Source organism: Trachemys scripta, chromosome 8 (assembly GCF_013100865.1).
Source record: "Trachemys scripta elegans isolate TJP31775 chromosome 8, CAS_Tse_1.0, whole genome shotgun sequence".
NCBI lineage: Eukaryota > Metazoa > Chordata > Testudines > Emydidae > Trachemys > Trachemys scripta.
The window spans coordinates 52,032,674-52,058,633 of record NC_048305.1 but is presented as its reverse complement, the minus strand read 5'-3'; the positions used below and the strand labels follow the sequence as shown (position 1 = coordinate 52,058,633).

Here is a 25,960-nt window from a genome sequence, read left to right as displayed (position 1 = left end):
ACCCTGATTTGAAGAAAGGGAAGAGACTTTGCTGCCATCCTATGCTACAGTTCTACAGGACTAGTACTAAGAATGTGGGGGGAAAGCTTTGCATAAGAGGAAGACAGTTGTGAGATGGTCAATATTGCTCTGACCCACAGCATACAACATGGGAGCAGAAACCATGGACAAGAAGCACGCCCAACAAATCTACTGCACAGAAGGTAGATTTCTGAGGATCAATCATGATTCAGACCTGGTCAGCTGTCCAATAGATTCCTTGAAGTTGTATAACTCTTCTGTAATGTGCCTGTCCATTACTCGTTGCGCCATCATTTCTTTGTAAAGGTTTCTCATCTGTTGGGGGATTCGATCCAGCAGATTCACATACCTCTGCCTGTAATAGAAAGAGACAGTAAACTCGGAAAATTGTCTTACCTTTCTGAGAATCACATCTGCTAATCCAGTATCTAATAAGAGGGTCCGCTTTCCACTGAGTATGGAAATTTCTATAATATAAACTTTGTAGCATTTGAAGCCAGGATTTGAAAATTCTAGGATTATTCAGTTGTGCCAAATACAGGATCTCTGAGGCCTGGTCTACACTACGAGTTTTGGTCGAATTTAGCAGCGTTAAATCGAATTAAGCCTGGACACGTCCACACGACGAAGCCCTTTTTTTCGACTTAAAGGGCCCTTTAAACCGGTTTCTTTACTCCACCTCTGACGAGGGGATTAGCGCTAAAATCGGCCTTTGTGGGTCAGATTTGGGGTAGTGTGGACGGAATTCAACGTTATTGGCCTCCGGGAGCTATCCCACAGTGCTTCATTGTGACCGCTCTGGACAGCACTCTCAATTCAGATGCACTGACCAGGTAGACAGGAAAAGCCCCGCGAACTTTTGAATTTCATTTCCTGTTTGCCCAGCATGGAGAGCACAGGTGACCACGCAGAGCTCATCAGCACAGGTAACTATGATGGAGTCCCAGGATTGCAAAAGAGCTCCAGCATGGACAGAACGGGAGGTACGGGATCTGCTCCCCATATGGGGAGACGAATCAGTGCTAGCTGAACTCCGTAGCAGTAAATGAAATGGCAAAATATTAGAAAAAGTCTCAAAGGCCATGAAGGACAGAGGCCATAACAGGGACGCACAGCTGTGCCGCGTGAAAATTAAGAAGCTAAGGCAAGCCTACCACAAAGCCAGAGAGGCAAACGGAAGGTGCAGGGCCAGAGCCACAAACAAGCCGCTTCTACGCGGAGCTGCATGCCATGCTAGGGGGTGCAGCCACCATTACCCCAACCGTGTGCTTTGACTCCATCAATGGAGAATCACGCAACAGGGAAGCGGGTTCGGGGTACGAGGAAGATGATGATGAAGACAATGAAGATAGCTCATAGCAAGGAAGCGGAGAAACCAGTTTCCCCAACAGCCAGGATATGTTTATCACCCTGAACCTGGAACCAGTAACCCCCGAACTCACCCAAGGCGTGCTCCCAGACCCTGAGGGCACACAAGGGACCTCTGGTGAGTGTACCTTTGTAAATATTACACATGGTTTAAAAGCAAGCGTGTTTAATGATTAATGATTAATTTGCCCTGGCAATCGCGGCCAGTACAGCTACTGGAAAAGTCTGTTAACGTGTATGGAGATGGAGCGGAAATCCTCCAGGGACATCTCCAGAAAGCTCTCCTTCATGTACTCCCAAAGCCTTTGCAAAAGGTTTCTGGGGAGGGCTGCCTTATCCCGTCCGCCATGGTAGGACACTTTACCACGCCAGGCCAGTAGCACGTAGTCTGGAATCATTGCATAACAAAGCATGGCAGCGTATGGTCCCGGTGTTTGCTGGCATGCAGACAACATCCATTCCTTATCTCTCTTTGTTATCCTCAGGAGAGTGATATCATTCACGGTCACTTGGTTGAAATGGGGTGATTTTATTAAGGGGACATTCAGAGGTGCCCGTTCCTGCTCGGCTGAACAGAAATGTTCCCTGCTGTTAGCCACGCGGTGGGGAGGAAGGGTGAAGTGATCATCCCAGAGAATTGGGTGTGTGTGGGGGGGTAGTTGGGTTTGTGCTGCATGTTAACCCGGAAACCCAGCCCCTCCTTTTACATTGCAAACCCATTTTAAATGGCCAACCCAACGGGTGCTTGGTATGGGAAATGAGGGCGCTACTGTTTGAAACCATTCCCACAAGTTAAGAAGGTTAAAAAAGCCAAAAGACTGTGGCTTACCATGGCTGCCTGCAAGCCGAAATCTGTTGCCTGGCACTGCGTGAGTGATCTCTCACACCAAACCGGCGGGTCCTCAATATAAGAGGAAAAATGTGACCTTGTAACGAAAGCACATTGCTGTGTAATGTGAACAGCAAAATTTAACGTGAAAGAGTGTACCCATTGTTCTCTAAAATGTGTCTTTTTTAACCACCTCTCCCTTCTCCTCCACCAGCTGCAAATGTTTCTCCTTCACAGAGGCTAGTGAAGATTAGAAGGAGAAAACGGCGGACTCGGGATGATATGTTCTCGGAGCTCCAGATGTCCTCCCACGCTGACAGAGCACAGCAGAATGCATGGAAGCAGTCAATGTCAGAGTGCAAAAAAGCACAATATGAACGAGAGGAGAGGTGGCGGGCTGAATCGCGGGCTGAAGAGAGTAAGTGGTGGGCTGAAGAGGATAGGTGGTGTCACCTTGCTGACAGAAGGCAAGAGTCGATGCTCTGGCTGCTGGAGCATCAAACTGATATGCTCCAGCATATGGTTGAGCTGCAGGAAAGGCAGCAGGAGCAGAGACCGTCGCTACAGCCCGTGTAACCAACTGCCCTCCTCCCCAAGTTCCATAGCCTTCTCACCCAGACGCCCAAGAATGCGGTGGGGGGGCCTCCGTCCACCCAGTCACTCCACCCCAGATGATTGCCCAAGCATCAGAAGGCTGGCCTTCAATAAGCGTTAGTTTTAAAGTTTTAAACTGCAGTGTGTCCTTTTCCTTCCCTCCTCCCGCACCCCTCCCGAGCTACCTTGGCAGTTATCCCCCTACTTGTGTGATGAATTAATAAAGAATGCATGAATGTGAAGTAACAATGACTTTATTGCCTCTGCAAGTGGTGCTCGAAGGGGGGAGGAGAGGGTGGTTAGTTTATAGGGAAGTAGAGTGAACCCGGAAGGGATGGGGGGGACGGAGGGTTCATCAAGGAGAAACAAACAGAAGTTTCACAGCGTAGCCTGGCCAGTCACAAAACTCGTTTTCAAAGCTTCTCTGATGCACACCGCGCCCTGCTGTACTCTTCTAACCACCCTGGTGTCTGGCTGCATGTAATCAGCAGCCAGGCGATTTGCCTCAACCTCCCACCCCGCCATAAATGTCTCCCCCTTACTCTCACAGATATTGTGGAGCGCACAGCAAGCAGCAATAACAATTGGAATATTGGTTTCGCTGAGGTCTATCCAAGTCAGTAAACTGCGCCAGCGCGCTTTTAAACGTCCAAATGCACATTCCACCACCATTTGGCACTTGCTCAGCCTATAGTTGAACAGTTCCTGACTACTGTCCAGGCTGCCAGTGTATGGTTTCATGAGCCATGGCATTAAGGGGTAGGCTGGGTCCCCAAGGATAACGATAGGCATTTCAACATCCCCAACGGTTATTTTCTGGTCCCGGAAGAAAGTCCCTTCCTCCAGCTTTTGAAACAGACCAGAGTTCCTGAAGACGCGAGCATGATGTACCTTTCCCGACCATCCCACGTTGATGTTAGTGAAACGTCCCTTGTGATCCACCAGGGCTTGCAGCACCATTGAAAAGTACCCCTTACGGTTTATATACTCGGTGGCTTGGTGCTCTGGTGACAAGATAGGGATATGGGTTCCGTCTATCGCCCCACCACAGTTTGGGAATGCCATTGCAGCAAAGCCATCCACTATGACCTGCACGTTTCCCAGAGTCACTACCGTTGATATCAGCAGGTCTTTGATTGCGTTGGCTACTTGGATCACAGCAGCCCCCACAGTAGATTTGCCCACTCCAAATTGATTCCTGACTGACCAGTAGCTGTCTGGCGTTGCAAGCTTCCACAGGGCTATCACCACTCGCGTCTCAACTGTGAGGGCTGCTCTCATCCTGGTATTCTGGTGCTTCAGGGCAGGGGAAAGCAAGTCACAAAGTTCCATGAAAGTGCCCTTACGCATGCGAAAGTTTCGCAGCCGCTGGGAATCGTCCCACACCTGCAACACAATGCGGTCCCACCAGTCTGTGCTTGTTTCCCGGGCCCAGAATCGGCGTTCCACGCCATGAACCTGCCCCAGTAATACCATGATTTGCACATTGCTGGGGCCTGTACTTTGTGAGAAGTCTATGTCCATGTCAATTTCCTCATCACTCTCGTCGCCGCGCTGCAATTGCCTCCTCGCCTGGTTTTGCTTTGGCATGTTCTGGCTCTGCATATACTCCAGGACAATGCGCATGGTGTTCATAGTGCTCATAATTGCCGCGGTGATCTGAGCGGGCTCCATGATCCCAGTGCTATGGCGTCTGGGCTGAAAAAAGGTGCGAAACTATTGTCTGACAGAGGGAGGGAGGGAGGGGCAAGTGACGACATGGCTTACAGGGAATTAAAATCAACAAAGGTGGCTGTGCATCACGGAGAAACACAAACAACTGTCACACAGAATGGCCCCCCCAAACATTGAACTCAAAACCCTGGGTTTAGCAGGCCGTTGATTTCACGGCGGGAGGGGGAAGCAAATGAATACAGAACAAATCTGGTCCATCTATTTTTTTACATCTTAAGCTGGCAGCAGACGGTGCAGCATGACTGATAGCCATCAGCATCTTCTGGGTGCTTGGCAGAAGATGCTGTACTACGACTGCTAGCCATCATCGTCAAGATGGTTCAATAGGACTGCCGGCAGGACTGAGTCTCCAGGAGACAAAACATGTCTGCACAGGTGCCTCTGACTGAACTCACTGAGGAATACAACGACGATGGATACCAGTCGTAATACACCATTGTGACAGACCCAGACCAGTGGGGTACAGGAGTCTGGTAGAGGGCAAATATACTGGTCACTGGATGAGTAGTTTTATGTTCCCTGAGTGACCAGAGCAGGGGCTGCACTAGAGTAATCAGGAACCTGCTAGTACCAGTTAAGACAGGCAGGCTAATTAGGACACCTGGAGCCAATTAAGAAGAAGCTGCTAGAATCAAGTAAGGCAGGCTAATCAAGGCACCTGGGCTTTAAAAGGAGCTCACTTCAGTTTGTGGTGCGAGTGTGAGGAGCTGGGAGCAAGAGGCGCAAGGAGCTGAGAGTGAGAGGGTATGCTGCTAGAGGACTGAGGAGCACAAGCATTATTAGACACCAGGAGGAAGGTCCTGTGGTGAGAATAAGGAAGGTGTTTGGAGGAGGCCATGGGGAAGTAGCCCAGGGAGTTGTAGCTGTCATGCAGCTGTTACAGGAGGCACTATAGACAGCTGCAGTCCAAAGGGACCTGGGCTGGAACCCGGAGTAGAGGGCGGGCCCGGGTTCCCCCCAACCCTCCCAATTGACCTGGACTGTGGGTTCTTCCAGAGGGGAAGGTCTCTGGGCTGTTCCCCAACCCACATGGTGAATCTCTGAGGCAAGAAAATCCGCCAATAAGCGCAGGACCCACCAAGATAGAGGAGGAACTTTGTCACACTGGTTTCAAGAGTGGGATCTTGGGGTGCACAGCGCGGCGGAAGAAGGAGGGTGATTTAAAAAAAACAAAAAGCAAAAAAAAAAACCAAACCCCACAATGGATGACATAGTGCGGGCACTGATATGAGCTACGGTGGCCCAGCAGGAGGCTACCCGTGTCCAGGCAGCCGCCCAACAGGAGGCAGTACGGCTGCAGCAAGAGACTAATCGCCTGCTGATGGACCAGGCTGCTCAAGACCGAGCTATGTTACGGGAACTGGTAAACCAGGTAAAATCCCTTACAGAGCTGAATCGTGGCCATGATGGGACGCGGCTCATACGGGACAGCCATTGGCTGCAGAAAATGACACGGGAGGATGATGTAGAGGCATACCTTCTGACCTGTGAGAGGACAGCCCTATGGGAGGCCTGGCCTCGAGATCAGTGGTCTGGCATCCTTGCCCCATTCCTGTGTGGGGAGGCCCAGAAGGCCTACCATGATCTGCCTGATGAGGCTGCGGCAGACTACCCCCAGCTGAAAGCAGAGATCCTGGCCAGATCTGGGGTAACGACAGCAGTGCGAGCCCAGCAGTATCACGGTTGGAGGTACCAGGAAGATAAAACCCCGCAGTCCCAATTGTACGACCTCATCCATCTCGCACGAAAGTGGTTGCAAACAGAGTCCCGGAGTCTGGAAGAGATACTAGAGGTTCTGGTCATCGACCGATACATGAGGGGACTACCATCAGACCTTCGTGCCTGGGTAAGCCAGAATGAACCCTCCACCTATGATGAGGTTGTCGCCCTGGTAGAGAGGTGAAGGACAGCAAGGGAGCTGACCCGACCAGTTAAGGAAGAGGCACACTGGATTAAACTAGCAGCACCAAGCCCGGGTGACTGGGCCACCAGGAGGGCCTAGGTGGAAAAAGAGAGAGGCTGAAGGCCCATCAGAGGCCACAAAGAGTCAGAGCACTGAGGGAGAAAAGGATCGTGATGTTAGACTGCCCAAACCAAGAGACCGGGGAACGCCTAGGGCTCCATACAGATGTTATGCCTGCGGGGAGTGGGGACACATAGCTGCATAGTGTCCCAATGCTGAGGAGCCTATGCAGTGTAACCTGGGAAACTGTACAGATCCATGCTCCCTAATCCACCTTGTGGGGGTCTCACTAACCCCACATATGTATACCAAACCAGTGAAACTAAATGGGGTAGGGACCACGGCACTGGTTGATTCGGGGAGTGCTATCACGCTTATCTCAGGGAAGCTCGTGAAGCGTAGTGAACTGCTGCAGGCTAAACGTAGGGGGATAGCATCTGTCCATGGGACAGTTAGTTACTACCCCACCATCCCAGTAAAAATCGAGATCCAAGGGAACACGACTGAGGTAGCAACAGGTGTAGTCCCTAAACTCCCATACCCGGTGCTCATAGGGAGGGACTTCCCAGGGTTTGGAAACTTACTCCCAGTAGGGGGATTGGAGAAAGATGGGGACCCTAAAATTGGTGAGGCATCCACAGCAGACTGTCAACCCCCAATCTTCTCTGAAATATCCCCAGATTTGTTCTCCACTCCCAGACACGGTAGAAAGACAAAAAGGGAAAGAAGGGTAGCTAAGGCCTTGGGAACCCGAATACTGACCCAAAGCCAGAGGGTCGCTCTTGCAGGTAGGCAGACCCGCGCAGCTGAAAAGGAGGCCACGCAGGAGGGAGAAGCACCTGAGTCTGACCCCCCACCCTAATGCTTCTGAACCAGTAGAGGCAACAGAGACTGTGCCCCTAGATCTTGGGCAGATTAGCCCCGGGAGAGGAAATTTTGGACGGGACCAGGCAGAAGACCCAAGGTACAACAACATTAGGAAGGAGGTGACTGAAATAGATGGGGTCCCCGTGGAAGGGAAAACCCAGGGACCAGGACCCTAATTCATAATGAAGAAGGATCTCTTATACCGGGTTGCACCAGTACAGGGGCAGAAGGTACAGCAGATCCTAGTACCTCAAAAACACCAGAATGCTGTATTAAGTCTTGCTCATAGTCATCTTTTTGGGGGGCATTTGGCATAGAGAAGACCCTGGCACGAGTCCTACGACGGTTTTTCTGGCCTGGAGTACATGAAGAAGTGCAGAGGTACTGTGCCTCCTGCCCGGAGTGTCAGCTGCACAGTCCCCATCCCCACTTGAGGGCACCTTTAGTACCCCATCCCATCCTAGAGGTCCCCTTCAAGCGAATAGCCATGGACCTAGTGGGACCCCTGGAGAAGACGGCTCGGGGCCACCAATATATACTTGTTGTTTTGAACTATGCTACTCGCTACCCAGAAGCCGTCTCCCTGCGGAACACGGCCTCTAAAACTATAGCCAAAGAGCTGGTGGGGATCTTTGCCCGAATGGGGCTACCAAAGGAGATATTAACCGACCAAGGAACCCCATTTATGTCGAAGCTAATGAAGGACCTCTGTATGCTGCTCCATATACATATCCTGAGAACTTCGGTCTACCATCCGCAGACTGATGGGTTGGTAGAAAGGTTTAACCGAACCCTCAAGGCTATGATAAGGAAGGTGGTAAGTCGGGACGGGAAGGATTGGGACACCCTACTACCCTACCTTATGTTCACTATCTGGGAGGTACCTCAGGCCTCAACTGGGTTTTCCCCCTTCGAGTTATTATACAGGCGTCACCCCCGTGGCATACTAGATATCGCCAAAGAGTGTAGGGATATAAAAGAAGGTACTAACAGTGATTCCCCCAAGTGACAGTGACCCCCTCATAATTTGTCCCCCACACTTTAAAATTGTTTCACCAAGTACAAAAATCTTTTGGGTCTTCTGTTAAAACTTGTAAGCTACTGTCTGTAGAAACCATTGATTATATCTATCCTGTGAAAGATAATTTACTATTATGTAAAACTTACAAACAAGTTAACTGACTTTGTTCTTGAAGTAATTGATACAATGTAAACAAACACTATAAGCTGTTAAGTGACTTTCACTTCATTCAATGGCTGCTAGGACAGACCCCCACCCTCTGTGATTAAAGGGCCGGGAGTTTCAAATGAATTAGCACACACCCTGAAAGTGGTGGAGACAGTAAATTAAAATATGGTTAAGATATGGAATGTATGTTGATGAATGCTTGATGTACATAAATGGTTAGGGAGGTGCCAGCCTAGAAAAGGAGTATCCATCAGCAGAAGAATGTGTCAAGTGGATGACCAGAAACCCCTGGAGGGTAAACTGGGATCCACCCCATCACCTGGAAGGATGAGAAACACAAACTTTGGACAGTGTGGAGCCACCAGGAATGTGCCACTTTGGACAGGAATGTGCCATCTGCTGATTGAGTCAGCAACAGCAGGATGAAACAGCTCCCATAGATTAACATAGGAACTAATTCCTATAAGAATGGACTCTAAAGACTGATGACTTGGAGTCTCTGGTTCTGCTGCCAACCTCCAGGAGCATCAGGTGCACCTGACACAGATTCGGCTCCATCCTCATGACCAAGATACCTGGCCAGTAACTTGGCATGAGCAACTTCTAGGCCGGGAGCTATAACACCTATACAGAACTTGAATGAATGATTGTGTGAATGAACCTCTCTCTATATATATATATGTGTGTGTGTGTGTATAAGAAATAAGTAGTCAAACAACGTTGTTTACTTTTATCTTTTGCTTTATCAGTATATTTACAATAGATGTGGCATCTTTGCCTTATCCCTCTTAATAAGATCCTGCTGGTTTTTATTCTATTGATATAACATTTTGGTGGAGAATTGCGAAAGGGGGAATATTGGTAAAATGCCTCAGTTATTGTAAATATTGGTGTGCACACAGCCGGCTCTATAGAGAGCGGTTCTATTTTTGGTTAACCAAAGCCTACTGACCTCCGGAGGGTAGAGGCTTCCTAAAAGAGCTCATAGAAACTTTAAGCTACAATTAATCTTATCCAAAGTGTTCACTGAGAAATCAGGGGTAACAAGAGCCTATAGGGCAAGGTAAAGCTGCTCGCTGAACGAGATCAGGGGTAGCAGGATAAGATAATTTAGGCTGTGTCACTCGCTGCAAGGATTCAGGGGTGACAAAGGAAACTATACACGTGTTAAAAATGTTTAAGAAAAGACAAGGGAGAACAGTCTCAGAGAGAGGAATGGAGTTTGAAGGACCTCCAACCTCACCTTTTGTAAAACAAATAACACCCTTTAAACAAATCCTTCAGAGATATGGGCACAGTCCTTGGACTGAACAAGCCCTTGCAGATGCTTGCTCTATTTCGGATCTAGAGGGCAGATTGGCCCAATATATCCTCATATGTAAACCCCCAAATGCAGCAAAAAGAGACGCTGCAGGGATTTGGCTGCTGTGGGAGGCTTGTAATGACAGCTACTTCCGCCTAACAGCCTGTAAAGAAGAGAAAATATCTCTAAAAGAAAAACTATCCCAATTGGAAAAAGGGGTAGAAAATTGGAAAGTAATGGCAATAAATTCCCACAATCAAATGGAAATGATAAAACACACCTTACAGGAAAGTAAAAGTAATGAGAGATTCCTGACGGACCAGGTGACAGCCTATAAAGACACAGAAAAAGAAAATCAGGCTTTAATCAAAGAAAACCAGATCCTGCAAGGCATGGTTAAGAAATTAACATTAGAACAGGGCAAAGCCCCGGAAAACCATAATCACTGTGATTCTATTATTAAACACTTGAAACAAAAATTAGGTTTTGCTACCCGCCAAGTAGCGGCTGTCAAATCAGGAGAATGTAACCCTGACGACTGTCAAATTCTAGCAGATTGGGAAGCAGAAATTTGGGACCCCCAAGAAGTCTGGGAGGGAGACATTTGGGATAACCCACAGAAGGGTCCTGTAGCCCCGGTGGCAGCTTTAGAGTGGCGCACTATAACTACCCCCAGAGCAGATGCTCAGGGTGGGGGTAACGAACAAATAACAACTATCCCGGCGTCAGCAGCCGACCTAAAGGCAATGGCTGATCACCTAGGTATATTGAACAGGGAATCCTTCTCCGGATGGTGTACCGATGCCATCCTATTAACTGGGAGAGAGGCACTGACCACTACAGAACTCTACCGGCTTATGGGGATATGTGCGGCTCCAGACATAAGAGCTACCCTGGACCGCATTAGAATAACTGAGCCCGCCAACGAATTATCTCTAATGGCAACAAGTTATTATACAGGCGTCACCCCTGTGGCATACTAGATATCGCCAAAGAGATCTGGGAAGAGGAACCCAATGAGGGGAGAAATATAATAGAGCATGTAATGCAGATGCGAGACCGGATAGCCCGAGTTACCCCTATTGTACAGGAACATTTGGAGAAGGCACAGGAGGCCCAGTGAACCCATTACAATCGCCAGGCAAAAGTGCAACAGTTCCAACCAGGGGATCGGGTTATGGTGTTGGTACCCATGGCAGAAAGCAAGCTTCTGGCCCAATGGCAGGGGCCCTATGAGGTGGTTGAACCCGTGGGGGAAGTAACTTACAAGGTGCGGCAGCCAGGACACAGAAAACAAGAACAGATTTATCACGTTAACCCTCTGAAACCCTGGCATGCACAAGAGGCATGCACAACAGTCCAAAAAGACCTAACCCAGGAAAACAAGCCTTCCAAACAGGTGAGAGTGTCTCCCGATTTAACACCAGACCAGAAGAATGAGGTGTCTGAGATGATCTTCTGGAACCAAGATGTGTTCTCGACAAAACCGGATCGAACAACTGAGACATATCATCACATCGTCACGAACTCTGGGGCCAGAGTAACAATGAGGCCCTATCAGGTGCCAGTGGCAAAAAGGGAGGAAATAAAAGCAGAAGTAAAAAAAAATGCTGTAGTTGGGAATCATCGAAGAATCCCACAGTCAGTGGTCCAGCCCAATCGTGCTGGTGCCCAAACCTGATGGCACCACAAGATTTTGCAACGACTTCCGGCAACTAAACAAAGTATCCAGTTCGATGCGTACCCCATACCTCGCACAGCTGAGCTAGTGGACCGTCTGAGTAATGCCCGGTACTTGACTACCCTAGACTTGACAAAGGGGTACTGGCAGATTCCCCTTGCAGAAGACTCAAAAGAAAAGACTGCGTTCTCTACACCAGAGGGTCTTTTTCAATATACTGTCCTCCCTTTTGGACTACATGGGGCCCCAGCTACCTTCCAGCGCCTCATGGACAAGCTATTACGCCCGCATAACAGTTATGCTGCTGCCTACTTGGACGATGTGGTCATTCATACCCCCGACTGGGAAACCCACCTGGAGAAGGTGGAGGCAGTCCTCGATACCTTCAGGCGAGCTGGCCTTACAGCAAACCCTGCCAAGTATGCTGTAGGGTTTACAGAGGCCAAATATCTTGGCTACATTGTTGGAAAAGATTTGGTAAAACCCCAAGTGAACAAGTTGGAGGCCATCCAAAATTGGCCCCGACCAAGTTGCAAGAAACAAGTCTGCGCGTTCCTAGGTGTGGTGGGGTATTACTGACGATTTATCCCCCACTTTGCCACAAGGGCAAGCCCCCTGACAGACCTAGTAAAAGCCCATGGACCTGATCTGGTGAGATGGTCTGACGCAGCAGAGGAAGCATTCACAGACCTACGGACTGCCCTCTGCAGTAACCCCGTACTGATAGCCCCTGATTTCACCAAGGAATTTGTCCTGCAGACGGATGCATCGGAAGTAGGGTTGGGGGCCATTCTATCACAGATGGTCGGGGAGAAGGAACACCCAATTCTATACCTCAGTCGGAAACTCCTTCCAAGGGAACAAAAATATGCAGTGGTGGAGAGAGAATGCCTCGCTGTAAAACGGGCCATGGAAACATTGTGCTACTACCTGCTCGGGCGCAGATTTGTCCTCGTGACCAACCATGCCCCTCTTCAATGGATGCAGCGGAACAAGGAGAAGAACACAAGGGTGACCAGATGGTTCTTATCCCTTCAACCTTTCCAGTTCCATGTGCAACACAGAGCAGGGAGCCGTCATGGCAAGGCCGATGGCTTGTCACGTGTGCACTGTCTGGCATCCCAAGCTGCCCAACCCCTTGGCGTTGAGCAGGGGGGAGGGATATGTGACAGACCCAGACCATGTAGATAAATCTCTGATAATTTTCATATGACTTTACATTGTGCCTCTTCATATAACCTTGTGGTGGGTCTACCCACATGTGACCTCTGTTTTCATGGGACTTTGTATCAAAGCCTCATTTAGAAACTTTGCATTGCCCTTGGTATAATATTATAGCCCCTAAGGATAGAATAAGATAGAAGAAAAATTTATTTTTGCTAGCAGTAGAACAAGAGCTCTCCCCCACTCCCCCCACTCTTAATCAATTGCCCTGTTGAATGAATGAGGTGTGAATGAGCAAGGCATGGAAGGCAGCACCTCCAGACAGCCTCAACTGTTGGAGAGGGGCTGGGAGCCAGACCCAAGGACAATAAAACGTGTCAAGTGGACTCATTAAAGACAAGCAGACATACCGACAGCCTCGGGGGGTTAGAAGCAAGCACCTTCTTTTGAAAACACCCTCTTTGCAGCATTGGGACAACACTCAAAAGAAAGCAGCACAAAGGACCAATGGACACAGACACAGAGTTTAAATCTGGTATAGATTTGCATAAAAGGAAAGCTGCTATAAAAGTGAGGTGTCTTGCAGAGGACCCCGGGTCTCGTCTTGTCAACATGGGAGCATCAATCCGGATCGGCAGAAGCCCGGCTCCACCCCCTCCCCCATCTAACTCACTGGCCAGTGAAGTTAAGGGGAGCAACTAATTGGTAACAACAAGATGGAGTGTGTTTGTGTGTGTGTGTGAGTGTAAGTGTAATATATTATATGCATATAATACAGTGTTAATGAATACATGTATTACTAATAAATGTGGCGTTTTGTCTTATTCCCCCTGAAAAGATCCTGTGCAGTACTTTAAGTACAACATTTTGGTGGAGAATGCGAAAGGGGGAGCAAGCATAAAATCCACAGTTATTATAAAACTGGTGTGCACACCGCCAGCTTTAGCAAGCCTGGCACTATAGGAAAAAGAGCGTAAACTTTCAGTTAATTAACCAAACTCTGAAGGATATAGGAGTTTAGGTTTAAATTGTGTTCATGACTGAGCTAAAGAGGAGAACTTAGTGTTTCTCACTCTGATCCGGGGAAGGATTAACCAAACTCTGAAGGATATAGGAGTTTAGGTTTAAATTGTGTTATAGAGGTACATACTAGGAAAAATAGTGTAAACTTTCAGTTAAGTAACCAAACTCTGAAGGATATAGGAGTTTAGGTTTAAATTGTGTTATAGAGGTACATACACCCTCAGCCGTAGCAAGACTGAGCTAAAGAGGAGAACTTAGTGTTTCTCACTCTGATCCGGGGAAGGATCTAATCCGAGGAAGGATTTGTATAATTGGTGTATGAACCCTCGGTGGTAGCAGACCGAGTAATACAGAGGGAAGCTTAGCGTCTCTCCCTCTGGCCCAGAGTGGGTTAAAAACATAAGATGCAAATCTTGTTCTGTTAAGGATATAGGAGTTTGGGCAGTGTAGTGTGGTTTATGTTTGTTTGTTTTATTTTGTTTTAGTAAGTAATATTGTGGTAATTTCACAATTTTGAAGAAAATGTTTAAGGAATGGGACCAGGAAGGGTGGGGGCTAGTTGGAAAGCCCACCCTCCTTGCTAAACTGGTAGTGGAACAAGGCTTGTGCCCATGGAAAGAAACTGTTTATTGAAAAAAGCAGGATCGGGCCCAGGCAAGCAATAGATAAAGAAACTAAAAACAGGTTGGGTACAGAGAGTTAAAACAGCACTCTCAAAACCTGGGCTGGAACCCGGAGTAGAGGGCGGGCCCGGGTTCCCCCCAACCCTCCCAATTGACCTGGACTGTGGGTTCTTCCAGAGGGGAAGGTCTCTGGGCTGTTCCCCAACCCACATGGTGAATCTCTGAGGCAAGAAAATCCTCCAATAAGAGCAGGACCCACCAAGATAGAGGAGGAACTTTGTCACACCATCTACTGCCAAAAGGCAAGGAGCTGTTGCTGTGTAGCAATGCAGTACCACGTCTGCCGGCACCCAGAGGACATATGGTGACGGTGAGCTGAGCTGAGTGGGCTCCATGCTTGCCGTGGTATGTTGTCTGCACAGGTAACCCAGGTAAAAAGGCGCAAATCAATTGTCTGCCGTTGCTCTGACGGAGGGGGAGGGGCCTGACGACATGTACCCAGAACCCCCCGCGACACTGTTTTTGCATCATCAGGCATTGGGATCTCAACCCAGAATTCCAATGGGCGGTGGAGACTGCAGGAATTGTGGGATAGCTACTCACAGTGCAACGCTCCGGAAGTCGACGCTAGCCTCGGTACTGTGAACGCGGTCCGCTGACTTAATGCACCTAGAGCATTTTATGTGGGGACACACAAAATCGACTGTATAAAACCGATTTCTATAAAACCGGCTTCTATAAATTCGACCTAATTTCGTAGTGTAGACATACCCTGAGAGAATGGTGTAAGAACCTTGATCACAAAGGAGCTCTCAACTGTCCTACTCACAACTTCTCCCACTAGACATAACTTATAGAGAACAGGGCAGTGGTGCGGAGGATAGTGACAGTTAATTATTCTTAACATTCCTGGAGGCAACATGGTTTTATGAAATACCAGGCTAGTCAGAACACAGCCGTAATCTGAAAGGGAACTCTGTGAATTCTCACCTAAGCTTAGAAAGCAGTTCTCCTCTCTCTGCACAATCCACACTGACCTGTCGAATCAGCTCATGGAACACTATGTTGTAAATGTTCTGCTCTGTCTTCAGAACCTCCAATACATTGTGCAACTGGCAAAAAACAAAACCAGGATCTTTGCAGGCTTTGTCAAGGAATTTACTCTTTGACAGCGATGATTTTGGGATAAAGGAATCCTGGACAAAGTTTGATTTTAAAAAACAAAACCCTTGTGATAGATTTCTTTTTCAGAAGAAAATGGTAATGTAGAGTGTACTGGAGAAGGAGTCATTGTGCATGAGTTCAACGGTACGGTTTTCAAAAGTGCTCAGTACTGGCCTAACTCTGCTCCCATCAAAGTCAATGGGAGCCTTCTGTTAACTCCAATGGGAACAGTTAGGCAGATACTGAGTGCTTTTTAATATCTCACCCTGTATGTCCAAATCTGCCCCATTTCTGTACATGGAATGCCTGAAAATAGCCCTAAGATAGGGAGATTCTCTGACATCCTGTTTCAAGCCTGGACAGGCTTCTGAAAGCTCAGCATTTAACATCTCCAGTCAATGTGCATCGGTAGTGTTCGGTCTCCTTTTGTAGTCACAATCAGGAGATCAGGAATCTGCTGCTTTAATTCTTTCACACTAGCCATTCAAAACAGGTCCCCTGTTGGCAACATTTGCACCAGGAAAGTCCAACACCTAATGCCCTGGAGCCAACCTGTCAGTCTTCATAAATCAGACCAAATCCCAAGAGGACACCCTCAACAAGGAACAGTCTCCATTAGTAGTACCAGGATGAGAAGGCAGACCCACAGTAGCGTATAGCATTAGAATCAGACAACTGGGAGACCACTTAAATATTGCAGGGGATAAACTCTAGTGTAGAGGAGATGTTATTTCTCAGGATTTTGACAAGACATTACCTGTGAAGGTCCTGTTATCCCAATTTGCTCATCATCTACTCCAGCCTTCTCCAGCATGGTGTCCATCACCTTCATCAGCTGGATGACCTCTAATCTCCCAGATGGTTTCCTAAAATTCCAGGGTAGAAAGGAAGTGCCATTAGTTTATATAAAATGTTACAAGGTATTACACAGAAATTAAATCCATACTGTCACTTTTTCTAATAGCAACGTGGTGCAGGGCAGTACTCACATGGATGGGAATAGCCGCAATCTATTTTCACTATCTTCAAGTAGAGTTGTGTATTTACTGTAAAACAAACATAAATTTTGAAACCTGCCTCAGACAATATTCTGGCCTAGCTGTAGAATTCAGGACTGCCTCAAAGGTGCTGTATAGAATGTAAGCTCTTTGAGGAAGGGACTGCCCTTTTGTTCTGTGTTTGTACAGCACATAGCACAATGGACTTCTGGTGCATGTCTGGGGTGCTACCATAATACAAATACATAAAAAAGTATAACACAATACTAATATTATTATTAATATTACTTATATTAACAACATTATATATCCTGCCACTCAGAAGTCTGGGATTTAATTCCTAATCTCTGTCTTTTATTCCCTGATGGAGAAAGAAGGAAGAGAATATGAGACTCCAACAAATTTAAGGCATGGTGTTGAGGGTTTAAAAGAGCTCTCTTTAGACTTCTTTGGTCAAAGTTTGGTGAACTCAATTCAAGCCTCACAGCTAGGAAGACTAAAAGGTGGAAAACCTGAGGGGGTAGCTTCAGGATTTCAACTGCGGCACTGAAGATCCACTATGTGGGATGAGAGAACCTGTCTAGCTTTATTGCAGAATGCAGTTCTAAAAGGTAGATAGAGTGTAAAAAGACAGACACACTCCAATTAAACTCATACAGACACACTCCAATTAAACTCATACAAAAGCCAACAAAGACTTTAAGGAGTCTCTCAGCATTGCCCTCAAATGACTGGACAAGATGACCTCTTGAGGACCCTTCCAACCCTATATGTCTGTAATTCCGTGGTCTCATCAGATTTCTACTGCCACATTCAGACCCAACCAGAAATACATTTGACAGCCCAGTTCTTGAGAGGTAGTCAGTGGAATGAAAAAAAAGAGAGGTTTGGCCCTCTTTAGCCATCACACAGCAATGGATGTAAGAGCATTGCTCAGACAGCTCTGCGGGGACAGGTGTTGCCTGACATCTCTTCTGCAGCTGTTTTTCTAGATATGCTCTTAACACAACTGCTAAACCAGACTTTATATACTATTCACCCCTTGATTAGGTTGCATATATTTGGCCAGTGTTCTTGGCCTTGTTACCTTGCCCCACTCTATAGTGCAAGGCAGGCCATTAAACCTTGAGGAAAATTCTCTGTAAACCATACAAGCACTCACTCATCATAATACTCCAAGCCTAAGACTCCTTTGTTCTTCACTATGTGAAATTCTTCAGGGACCAGGCTATCTGCTACACTTGTCTGCAAAGGACAGAACGGAGACATCAGAACATGAAACACATTGGTAAAAGCTGCACACAAACCCCCACTATCCCCCAGAATGGATATTTGTTGTGGTTGCTTACAGAGCAAGCCTTATGCAGAAGCTTTTTGTACTGCTTTCCCATTTCTCCATATATGTATTGAGAACCTGGATGATTGGTGCACTTCACAAATCTAAAATAAATGTAAATTAATGACATAAAATAAACGTGTGTGTGAATTCCGACTGTGAGATGGGAGGTTTTCTGCTGCTGAAGAAATTGTATAGCCACAAAAAAAAAAAGCAGTGAGTTATTAGATCAAAGGGTAACAGATTAAAAGACTGTGCTGGGTGGGAAACCAGGCCTAAATCCAACACAGATCAACATCAGCCAAACTCTCACAGAGTTAGAGCAATGCAGAGTGCAATTGAAAATCTGCCCCTAAATCTACACCTAAAGCTGGTTCAAATTTAAAATCTTTATAGCCACATCAAAATGGAAGGGTTCAAAATGGAAGCACAGCATTCTGTTCAGTTATGCCTGCAAGACCAGCTTGGCCCCCCATTACAGTTAGTGTGGCTATATTATTGCTTAAAATAATTATGGCTGGAAAAAGCTAGACCTGATAGAGTTTGAACTGAAATCCCACGAAACCAGAGCTCTTGCACCATTCTCTGCAAGCACTCCAGCTGAGACAGGCTGAAAGGGAGTAACTGAATTACACTTTCCACCATTCCCACAGTGACTATTATTATGAATATCTTGCTCTTAAACATACATTAATACTGGGAAAGGTAAAGAAGAATTAGCAGGGTTTCAGACTGGTGAAGAAACCTTTTGATCTCTATGTTCAAGGGCTCAAATGAAATGAGAAAGATTTATCAAACTTTAGCACTCACAGCACTAGTCATGGATGAACCATAACGATGTGGTTCAGCTAAAGGGCTTGCTGGAGACATCTTTCTTTCATCTTCTTTTCCAGCTATGTCATATAGAAACGAGACATCCCTGAGGAAATAGAGGAAAGTGCTTATTCCTTGAGCTCATCACCAGGCACTCCACTTCTCTCCTAATGCTAATTACAGTCTAAGGGAGGATTATTCTGTGCATCCTGATGAAGGCTATACCTGGAATCTTATCACACTTGGCCAATGAAGGGTGACACTGATATTTTTAGCCATCTTAATCATTTCATTGAAGTTGAATCTGCTAGGAACTACTGTCTGCAGTAACACTGGTCAGGGGGTTGCTTTTCAGACTTGTTGCCACTGATGTGCCAAAATATGTGTGTGTCTAATTTCTGGTACGGACAGCATATGATTGGAACATTACCACTTCTCTGGCATCACTAATGCAATGTTAAATTACAAGGAGCTGCCATAAGGCTATAGGAGAGCTGCATCCTCTTCCAAATCTATTAAATATAGGCAGGGCTTCCTCACAGCAATCCTGGATTATATAAATGTGTAAGACTTGACTCCTGTGGAAAAGAGTAATTCCAAAAAGAATTACTGATCTCAAAGGAAAACACCTTGCCCTGAAAAATCTCTCCAGATTGTTGGGCAGCACTTCCACTTGTTTATTTCCCAGCCAACACGAGAGTGTTTATCACAGCCATTAGACATGAAGAGTAGGGATGTTCCCAGCCCTCATCTTTCTCCACTTTCACCATCTCCCTTACCCCCTGTTCACTTACCTTCCAGCTCCCGTCAGACAGATGGGATGGTCTATGAGGTATTTGAACTTGTTCCTGCGAATGGGATGTTGCCAGAGCCCATCTGGGACACGCATGCTCCCCTGAAGAGCAAGCACAAATATCACTTCTCAGTGAAAACCTAAGGTCAAAGGTCATTCCAGGGGTTACCTAAAGAACTGAGTCGCCTATGCTAGATGGCTGAAGAGAACAATACTATTGACATTCAGAGAAAGAGAAAGAGAACAGGGAGATATTACTAGGAATATTAACATAATAGAAGGCAAACAGCAAAATGGTTACTAACAATTTTACACATATCACACATAGGGCCCTTCATTTTTGCTTTTTACTGAATTTCTCTGAAAAATTCAGTATTCAGGCACAGGGTGCCTGCACAGAAGAGAGTAACCTCTGGTTGGTGACTGCTACAGTTGCACAGTGGGGCAGCAAGACAGGCAGGAAGTCTGGTCCCAGCAGCTGAGACCACCTGAGCACTGCAGCAACAGGCCCACAGGGAGTGAAAGGCTGCAATTTGGCCCCCCAGTTGGACAGAGCCCCCTGCTGGCCCCCAGCTGTTGAGTGCAGCCACATCTGCTTCCCCTGTGCAGTGAGGGAGCAAGATGGACAGGGAGCCCGGTGATAGTCCCTGTCCATTTCTCCTGCTAACCCACTGGCCTTCTTCTCTATTTTCTGGGCGGGGGGGGGGGGGGGGGGGTTGTGTTCTCTCATTCCCCATTATTAATCCCGACAATTACCCAGAAAACTGTGAAGTTAATTTTTGCCACTGATTTTCACCCCTTTTTTAAATATGTGTACTAAACACTAACTTTCCTAGGAATTTTAAACAAAATAAAAACCAGAAACAAAGGGCCCTAATTATATAGCATAACCTGTTTGACAGGTTTCCATGAGTCCACATAAGGGCTTGGTTTATATAGTTCTGTGGTTCTGAACATTTTGGAGTTATGTCCCCTTCTTCCCATTTATGACAGACTCTTGCCTGGGACCCCATCTTGTCTTTTCACCCTGTTCATTGCTGCCACATATCACTTGGCATCCATTTGCTCTCTCTCTTTCCCATCTTCTTCCCTCTCTCTGCCACTATTCTACAGGACCCTGTTCTCAATCCCTTTCTACCATACCCTCTCAGTCATTCTCCAGAGTTTGCTATCAACTCTATACTGATGACTTCCACATCTCCCTATCCATCTTCAGTGTTTCTCCAATATCTCTCCCTGAACATCCAGCTGCCATCTCAACATGTCTCAAACTGGACCTCTGTGACACTCAGTACCATAAAGTAGCATGCTGGAACCCCCATATTCACCATTATCATGTGATTATGATATGTTTTGTACAATGCATGCCTTCTGAAGTATCATTTTAAAAGTCTTGATCTGTTGAACCTTAATATCCTATTGAATTGTATGCACTATAATTGAATGTGAAGTTATGAAGTATTGCTATATCTGTTACTGAGATATGTTGTGAGGTTGGGAAACATCCACAGCTGACCTTTCAGTAGTGACAAAGTCAGGCCGGCCAGCTGCAAGAGGGTGTTCCTATTGGGTTCCAGGGAAGTGGATGCTCACCCACAGCTAAAGGACCCTCCCCCAGCCTACGGGGAGAATCCAGAGTACAGAAACTCAAGTAATTACAGGGGACAATGAAAAAAATAACAAGGACGGTGTGAAGGTCAAAGGGTCAAAAACAGGGAACCTGAAGGGGACACCAAGCAGAGAACCCTGGACAGCACCCACTGTTCCTCAAAGGTGTCAAGGGAGCCAGGTGGACGTGGCCCAGAGGAACTCTGCCCAGATGCATGAATGGAAGGAGGATCGGAATTAGGCCCCACAGTCGCAGAGAACCCCCTCAGCCAACATCCTCTCCCTGGTGTTATAGACAGCCACCTTGGCCATCGCTAGGAGGAAGTTGACAAGGAGGTCCCGTGACTTTTTGGGGACATGGATGAGGTGTGCATATATAAAGAGGTGGGAGGAGAACCATGTCAAATACACACCCATGCTCACGGCTCCATGAAGGCAGTACTGGGTTTACCATGGCGCCGGGCCCACACTAAAAAGGGGCCCCATTATCCGGACTTGTTGCTCCAGCCCAATCCCCCAGCCAGCTGAGCCGGCCAGGAAAGCTGCCCCCACCCCTCCTCCGCCCCGCCTCTTCCCACCCATTTTGCCCCAGCCCCGCCCCCACTCCACCCCTTCCCCTGAGCTACATCCCGCCGGTGAGTGCTGGGGGGCGGTTCCCCCCTGCCCCACAGTCCCAAGGCTGGAAGCCAGGAGAGCAGAGCAGAGTGGACTGGGGCCAGGTCACTCCACTTCCCGCTGCCGCATGAGTGCAGGGTCGGGCCCGCCCTGCAATCACCTGGCCTGGGGCCAGCCGACCACCCTAGGGGGGGGGGGGCCTGCGTAGGGCACCACAATTTCTACGGACGGCCCTGCTGGGCCCCTCCAGGCATGTGGGTCCTGAAGGAGTCTGGCTGGGGCAGGCCAGGCTCCCACTCTGTCCTGGCTGGTTGTGCTGCTTCTGAGGGTCAGAGGGATCCCTGACTGGCACCAGCAGTGCTGCAGGCTCAGCCCATGCATGGACGTAGTCACTTCCAGCAGACCAGTGAGTGTGGCTGGGAGGCAGGAAGGGCGTGGGGGAGTGAGTCTCTGGATGGTCTGGGGGCAGTGGGGCACTGGGCAGTGCAGGTTCTGCATGGGGTACTCCTGGGGGAATGAAAACAGATCCCCTGCAGATTTCTTTCCTTCCCTTCCCTTTCAAAAGTGACCGAGAAGCAAAGAACACCTATGGGCTGAGCCTGCAGCACTGCTGGTGCTGAGAACACCTATGGGCTTAGTTTGGGGGGCACTGCCCCCAAACAGAGGCAAGGCATGGGGGTACATGGAGTCACATGCCACTGCCTCCCCCTCTTTCTGCAAGCGCAGAGCTGCCCGGCTGAAAAAAAGAGGGTGCTGCTCAGAAGATGCCACTTTCTGGGTCCTAGTGCTGGTTGAGCTCCCCTGCTGTGTGCTGGGAGCCATCCTGTTTTCTGTACAACAGTGAGTGCCCATGGTGGGGAAAGGCAGGCTGGGACTAAGGGGAAAGAGGCAGGGAGGGGGTAGGGTGGGGAGGAGATGGACCAGTGGGGAAGGGGCATGGAATGGGGAATAGAAGGGGATGGGGGAAGCAGGGGCAGGGGGAAAGCTGGAGCCCAGCATATGGCATCCCCTTGGCAGAAGCTGGGGCTTCCCTATTAAGCAGGCCCATCGAACCCTCACCCTCACAAGCCCCATCTCCCCTGCATCTGTACCACCCCACTGAGCCCCTCCAACACCCTCCCCACTGAGCCCCAACCACCTACACCTAGATCCCCTGCAAACGCCCATTGCCTCTGCACCTGGAACCCCCCAATGAGCTTCTGTGCATCCAGATTTTCCATTGAGCCGCCCACACCCAGACTGCCCCACAGAGAACTCTCTTACCCCCACCTGGATCCCTCCACACTAAGTCCCTCTGCACTTGGATCCTGCTACCGGGCTGGGCCTGCTCACCCACACCTGGTGCAGCTGGCATGGGGGGAAGGGCCCTAGGGTGTTTCTGGGGCAGGCCTGGCCCTTGCACTGTGTCAGGGTCAGGTGCAACCTCACTGCCAAGTCCCTGTCCCGCGGTGGGGTGCAGGGAGGCTGCAGGGTAATCTTCCACCGCCACGCAACCAGTGGCCTGTGCCCCACTGCCATGTTAGAGCCTCCACATTTATTTATTGACAAATAAAATGTGCAGAATTTTAAAATATTGTGTGCAGAATTTTTAATTTTTTGGTGCAGAATCCCCCCAGGAATATGGGGTGCTGTGCAGCTGTGATGGTGGGACTGTGAGGAAGATGGTGGGCAGTGGGGAGGTCTATGGGCAGGGGGTGCCGGGCGAGCGGTGTGGTGTGCAGGGTGCTGTGCAGTTGTGGTGGGAGGCCAGCTGGGGAGGTCTTTGGGAGGGGTGGGGGCTGGGCATAGAGATCTCTGGTGGAGCTCTCTGGGTGACGGGGTGCTGGGCAAAAGGGTGGGGTACTGGGCAGGGAGTGTGGTGTGGTGCGGGCCCACCCTCAAGGGGAAGGGGCATGCTGGCAGCACAGGGCTGGGCAGGCCAGTGTGCGTCTGGCAGCTGCAGGTTTGTAAACAGTGCCCTCTGGGCTGCGCAGAGCGGGGCTGCTCCCGCCGCACTGTGCCTCATTGCCCCCAGCCCGCCCTTCACTTTGGAGACTGACCATCCCGCCCCCCTGCACCTTGCCCCATGGGGGCCCACAAATATGTTTGGTGCTGGGCCCACAAAAAGTTAATTCAGCCCTGCATGGAGGAGCCATCAGCTGATATTCCCAGATGGCGGCGGGACTAGGATGGAATATTGGCTGACCCACCGGGATTCCTCATCCTTGACAGATGACATTAAGTCCCGCCATTTGGTATCGGGGCGGGACACGAGGGTGAGGAAATGGAAAGTACAGAGCATGAGCATGTGCAGATGTGCCCTTGGCGTGGTTCAAAAGCGAACCGGATGCAGGTCATGCAGCCAGCTCGAGGTTTAAGGGTGGGGCGGCCAAGTAGGCTCACGGAACAGGGGCCCGATAAAAAGATCCAGAGGGCCCGGGATGGGCGGGGAGCATCCTCCCTGAGGACCTGCTCAAGGTAAGCTTGAGAGACGGGCGACAATCCTGCCCTTCCCTCCTGAAGTAAGTGCCAGGGAATACGAAGAGTGGAGAGCCCCACATGCTGAGTGAGCATCAGGGGATCCACCCAGTCTCCTCGGTCGTAGTCCAGGAGGTCTCCGATCCTTGTTACTCCTGCCAGGACCAACCTCTGGCGCACCAAGGGGGACTCCGCTACCTGCACACTGAGTTGGGGATTGTGTAACTGGGGCTTCGCGAGGAGATCTACCCTCTCAGCGGCCGCCACGGACCTGGTTGCCAAGACCAGCTTCCAGGTCCGGAGGAGGTCCTGGTAGAAGAACGGCAGCCCGGAGAGGTGTTGCAGAAGATATCTCGAATGGAGAGAAAAGAGCTGCCAGTCATATCGGAACCCTCGGAAGTGGCGCAGGAAGGCGTGCGCAGAGTGCTCCACTCCGGACTACGTGCACCATAAAGAAGTCTCTGCAGGGCCTGAAGGCAGAAGACATGGACCTGAGTGCGAAGGTAGATCAGGCCTTTCCTCCCTCCTCCAGGGAAAGACTCAAGACCCCTGCAGAGACCAAGTGCAGTCCTGGCCAAAAGAACTCCAGAACTATCTTCTGGAGGTGGGCCAGGAAACCCGAGGCCAGGATCAGGGTATTGAGCCGGTGCCGGAGCATGGATAGGACAAGCTGGTTAAGCACCACTGCTCTCCCTCGCAGGGAGAGGCACTGGAGCAGTCCTGTCCATCTCCGCAGCCGCTCACCCACCCTACTCTCCAAAACCTGCCATTTCTCCAGCAGAGAAGGATGTGTGGCAGAAAGATAAATGCTGAAATAGAGCAGTGGACCCGCGCTCCACTGAATGGTTTGAAGTGCGGGTGGGAGGGAGCTCGTCTGCCACCCATCCCTGACCATCAGGCCAGAGCTCTTGACCCAGTTGACCCAGGCGAAGGAGGCCGCTGAGTAGATCACCTGGCAGGCCTCCACCCGCACCAGGGTGCCTGGGTCCTGGACCACGAGAAGCACGTCATCGGTGTACGCCAATGGGACCGGCCACAACTGCGGCTCTTGGAGCACCAACTCTGTCAACCTCCGGTGGAGGAGACAGAGGAAGTGCTCGATCACCAGAGAATACAGCTGGGCCAACAGCAGACACCCCTGATGTACCCCTCGCCCAAAGCTGACCAGTTCGGTCAGGGTCCAGTTGAGCCTGACCAACACTCCACAGAGGCATACAGCACCTGGAGAAAACCCACAAATTGGGATCCGCAGCCAAACGCTCACAGAGTGCCCAGGAGATACACGGGGTCCATCCTGTTGAATGCTTTCTCCTGGTCCAGGGACAGGAGGGCGAATGACAGACCCTCCCTACACCTGAGCTCCAAGAGGTCCCGGACCAAATACAGGTTTTCAAAGATGGAGCGGCCCGGGATGGTGTAGATCTGGTCAGGATGGACCACGCCCCGCAGCATGGACTCCAGCCGCAGCGAGATGGCTTTCACTACGACTTTGCAGTCTGTGCTGAGGAGCAAGACAGGATGCCAATTCCGAAGGTCGCAGGGGTCCCCCTTCTTTGGTAGCAAGGCGAGCACAGCTCACCTGCACAACAGGGGGAGGACCCCGCTCTCCAAGGACTCGGCCCAGACGGTGACGAGGTCCGGGACAAGGACATCCGAGAACACATGGTAGAACTCCACGGTCAGCCCATCCATGCCTGGAGATTTATTAGTGTAATTGAACTGCCGCCCAGATCAAGGCCTGCTGGCTGGGGGTTGTCCTCCCCCAGGGTGACCGTGGTCAGACCCAGGACCTTGATCTCCTCGAAGATGGAATGGAA

At 49.3% G+C, this 25,960-nt stretch overlaps 1 protein-coding gene across 7 annotated transcripts in view; it reads right to left on the bottom strand.

The window, feature by feature from the left end:
- Window positions 1–25,960, bottom strand: part of AXDND1 (axonemal dynein light chain domain containing 1) — a 74,374-nt gene that overhangs the window by 38,169 nt on the left and 10,245 nt on the right. For all 7 annotated transcript variants that reach the window (XR_004646884.1, XR_004646885.1, XR_004646886.1 and 4 more), the window contains exons 4-10: window positions 19,465–19,565; window positions 18,668–18,776; window positions 17,684–17,766; window positions 16,513–16,569; window positions 16,281–16,389; window positions 15,350–15,471; window positions 236–376 (exon numbers count right to left, since the gene is read on the bottom strand). Coding sequence is in view for 4 of the 7 variants with exons in the window: in XM_034779693.1 (XP_034635584.1) it covers window positions 236–376; window positions 15,350–15,471; window positions 16,281–16,389; window positions 16,513–16,569; window positions 17,684–17,766; window positions 18,668–18,776; window positions 19,465–19,565 (722 nt within the window). In the remaining 3 variants the exon portion in view is untranslated. The remainder of the gene's footprint in view (window positions 1–235; window positions 377–15,349; window positions 15,472–16,280; window positions 16,390–16,512; window positions 16,570–17,683; window positions 17,767–18,667; window positions 18,777–19,464; window positions 19,566–25,960) is intronic.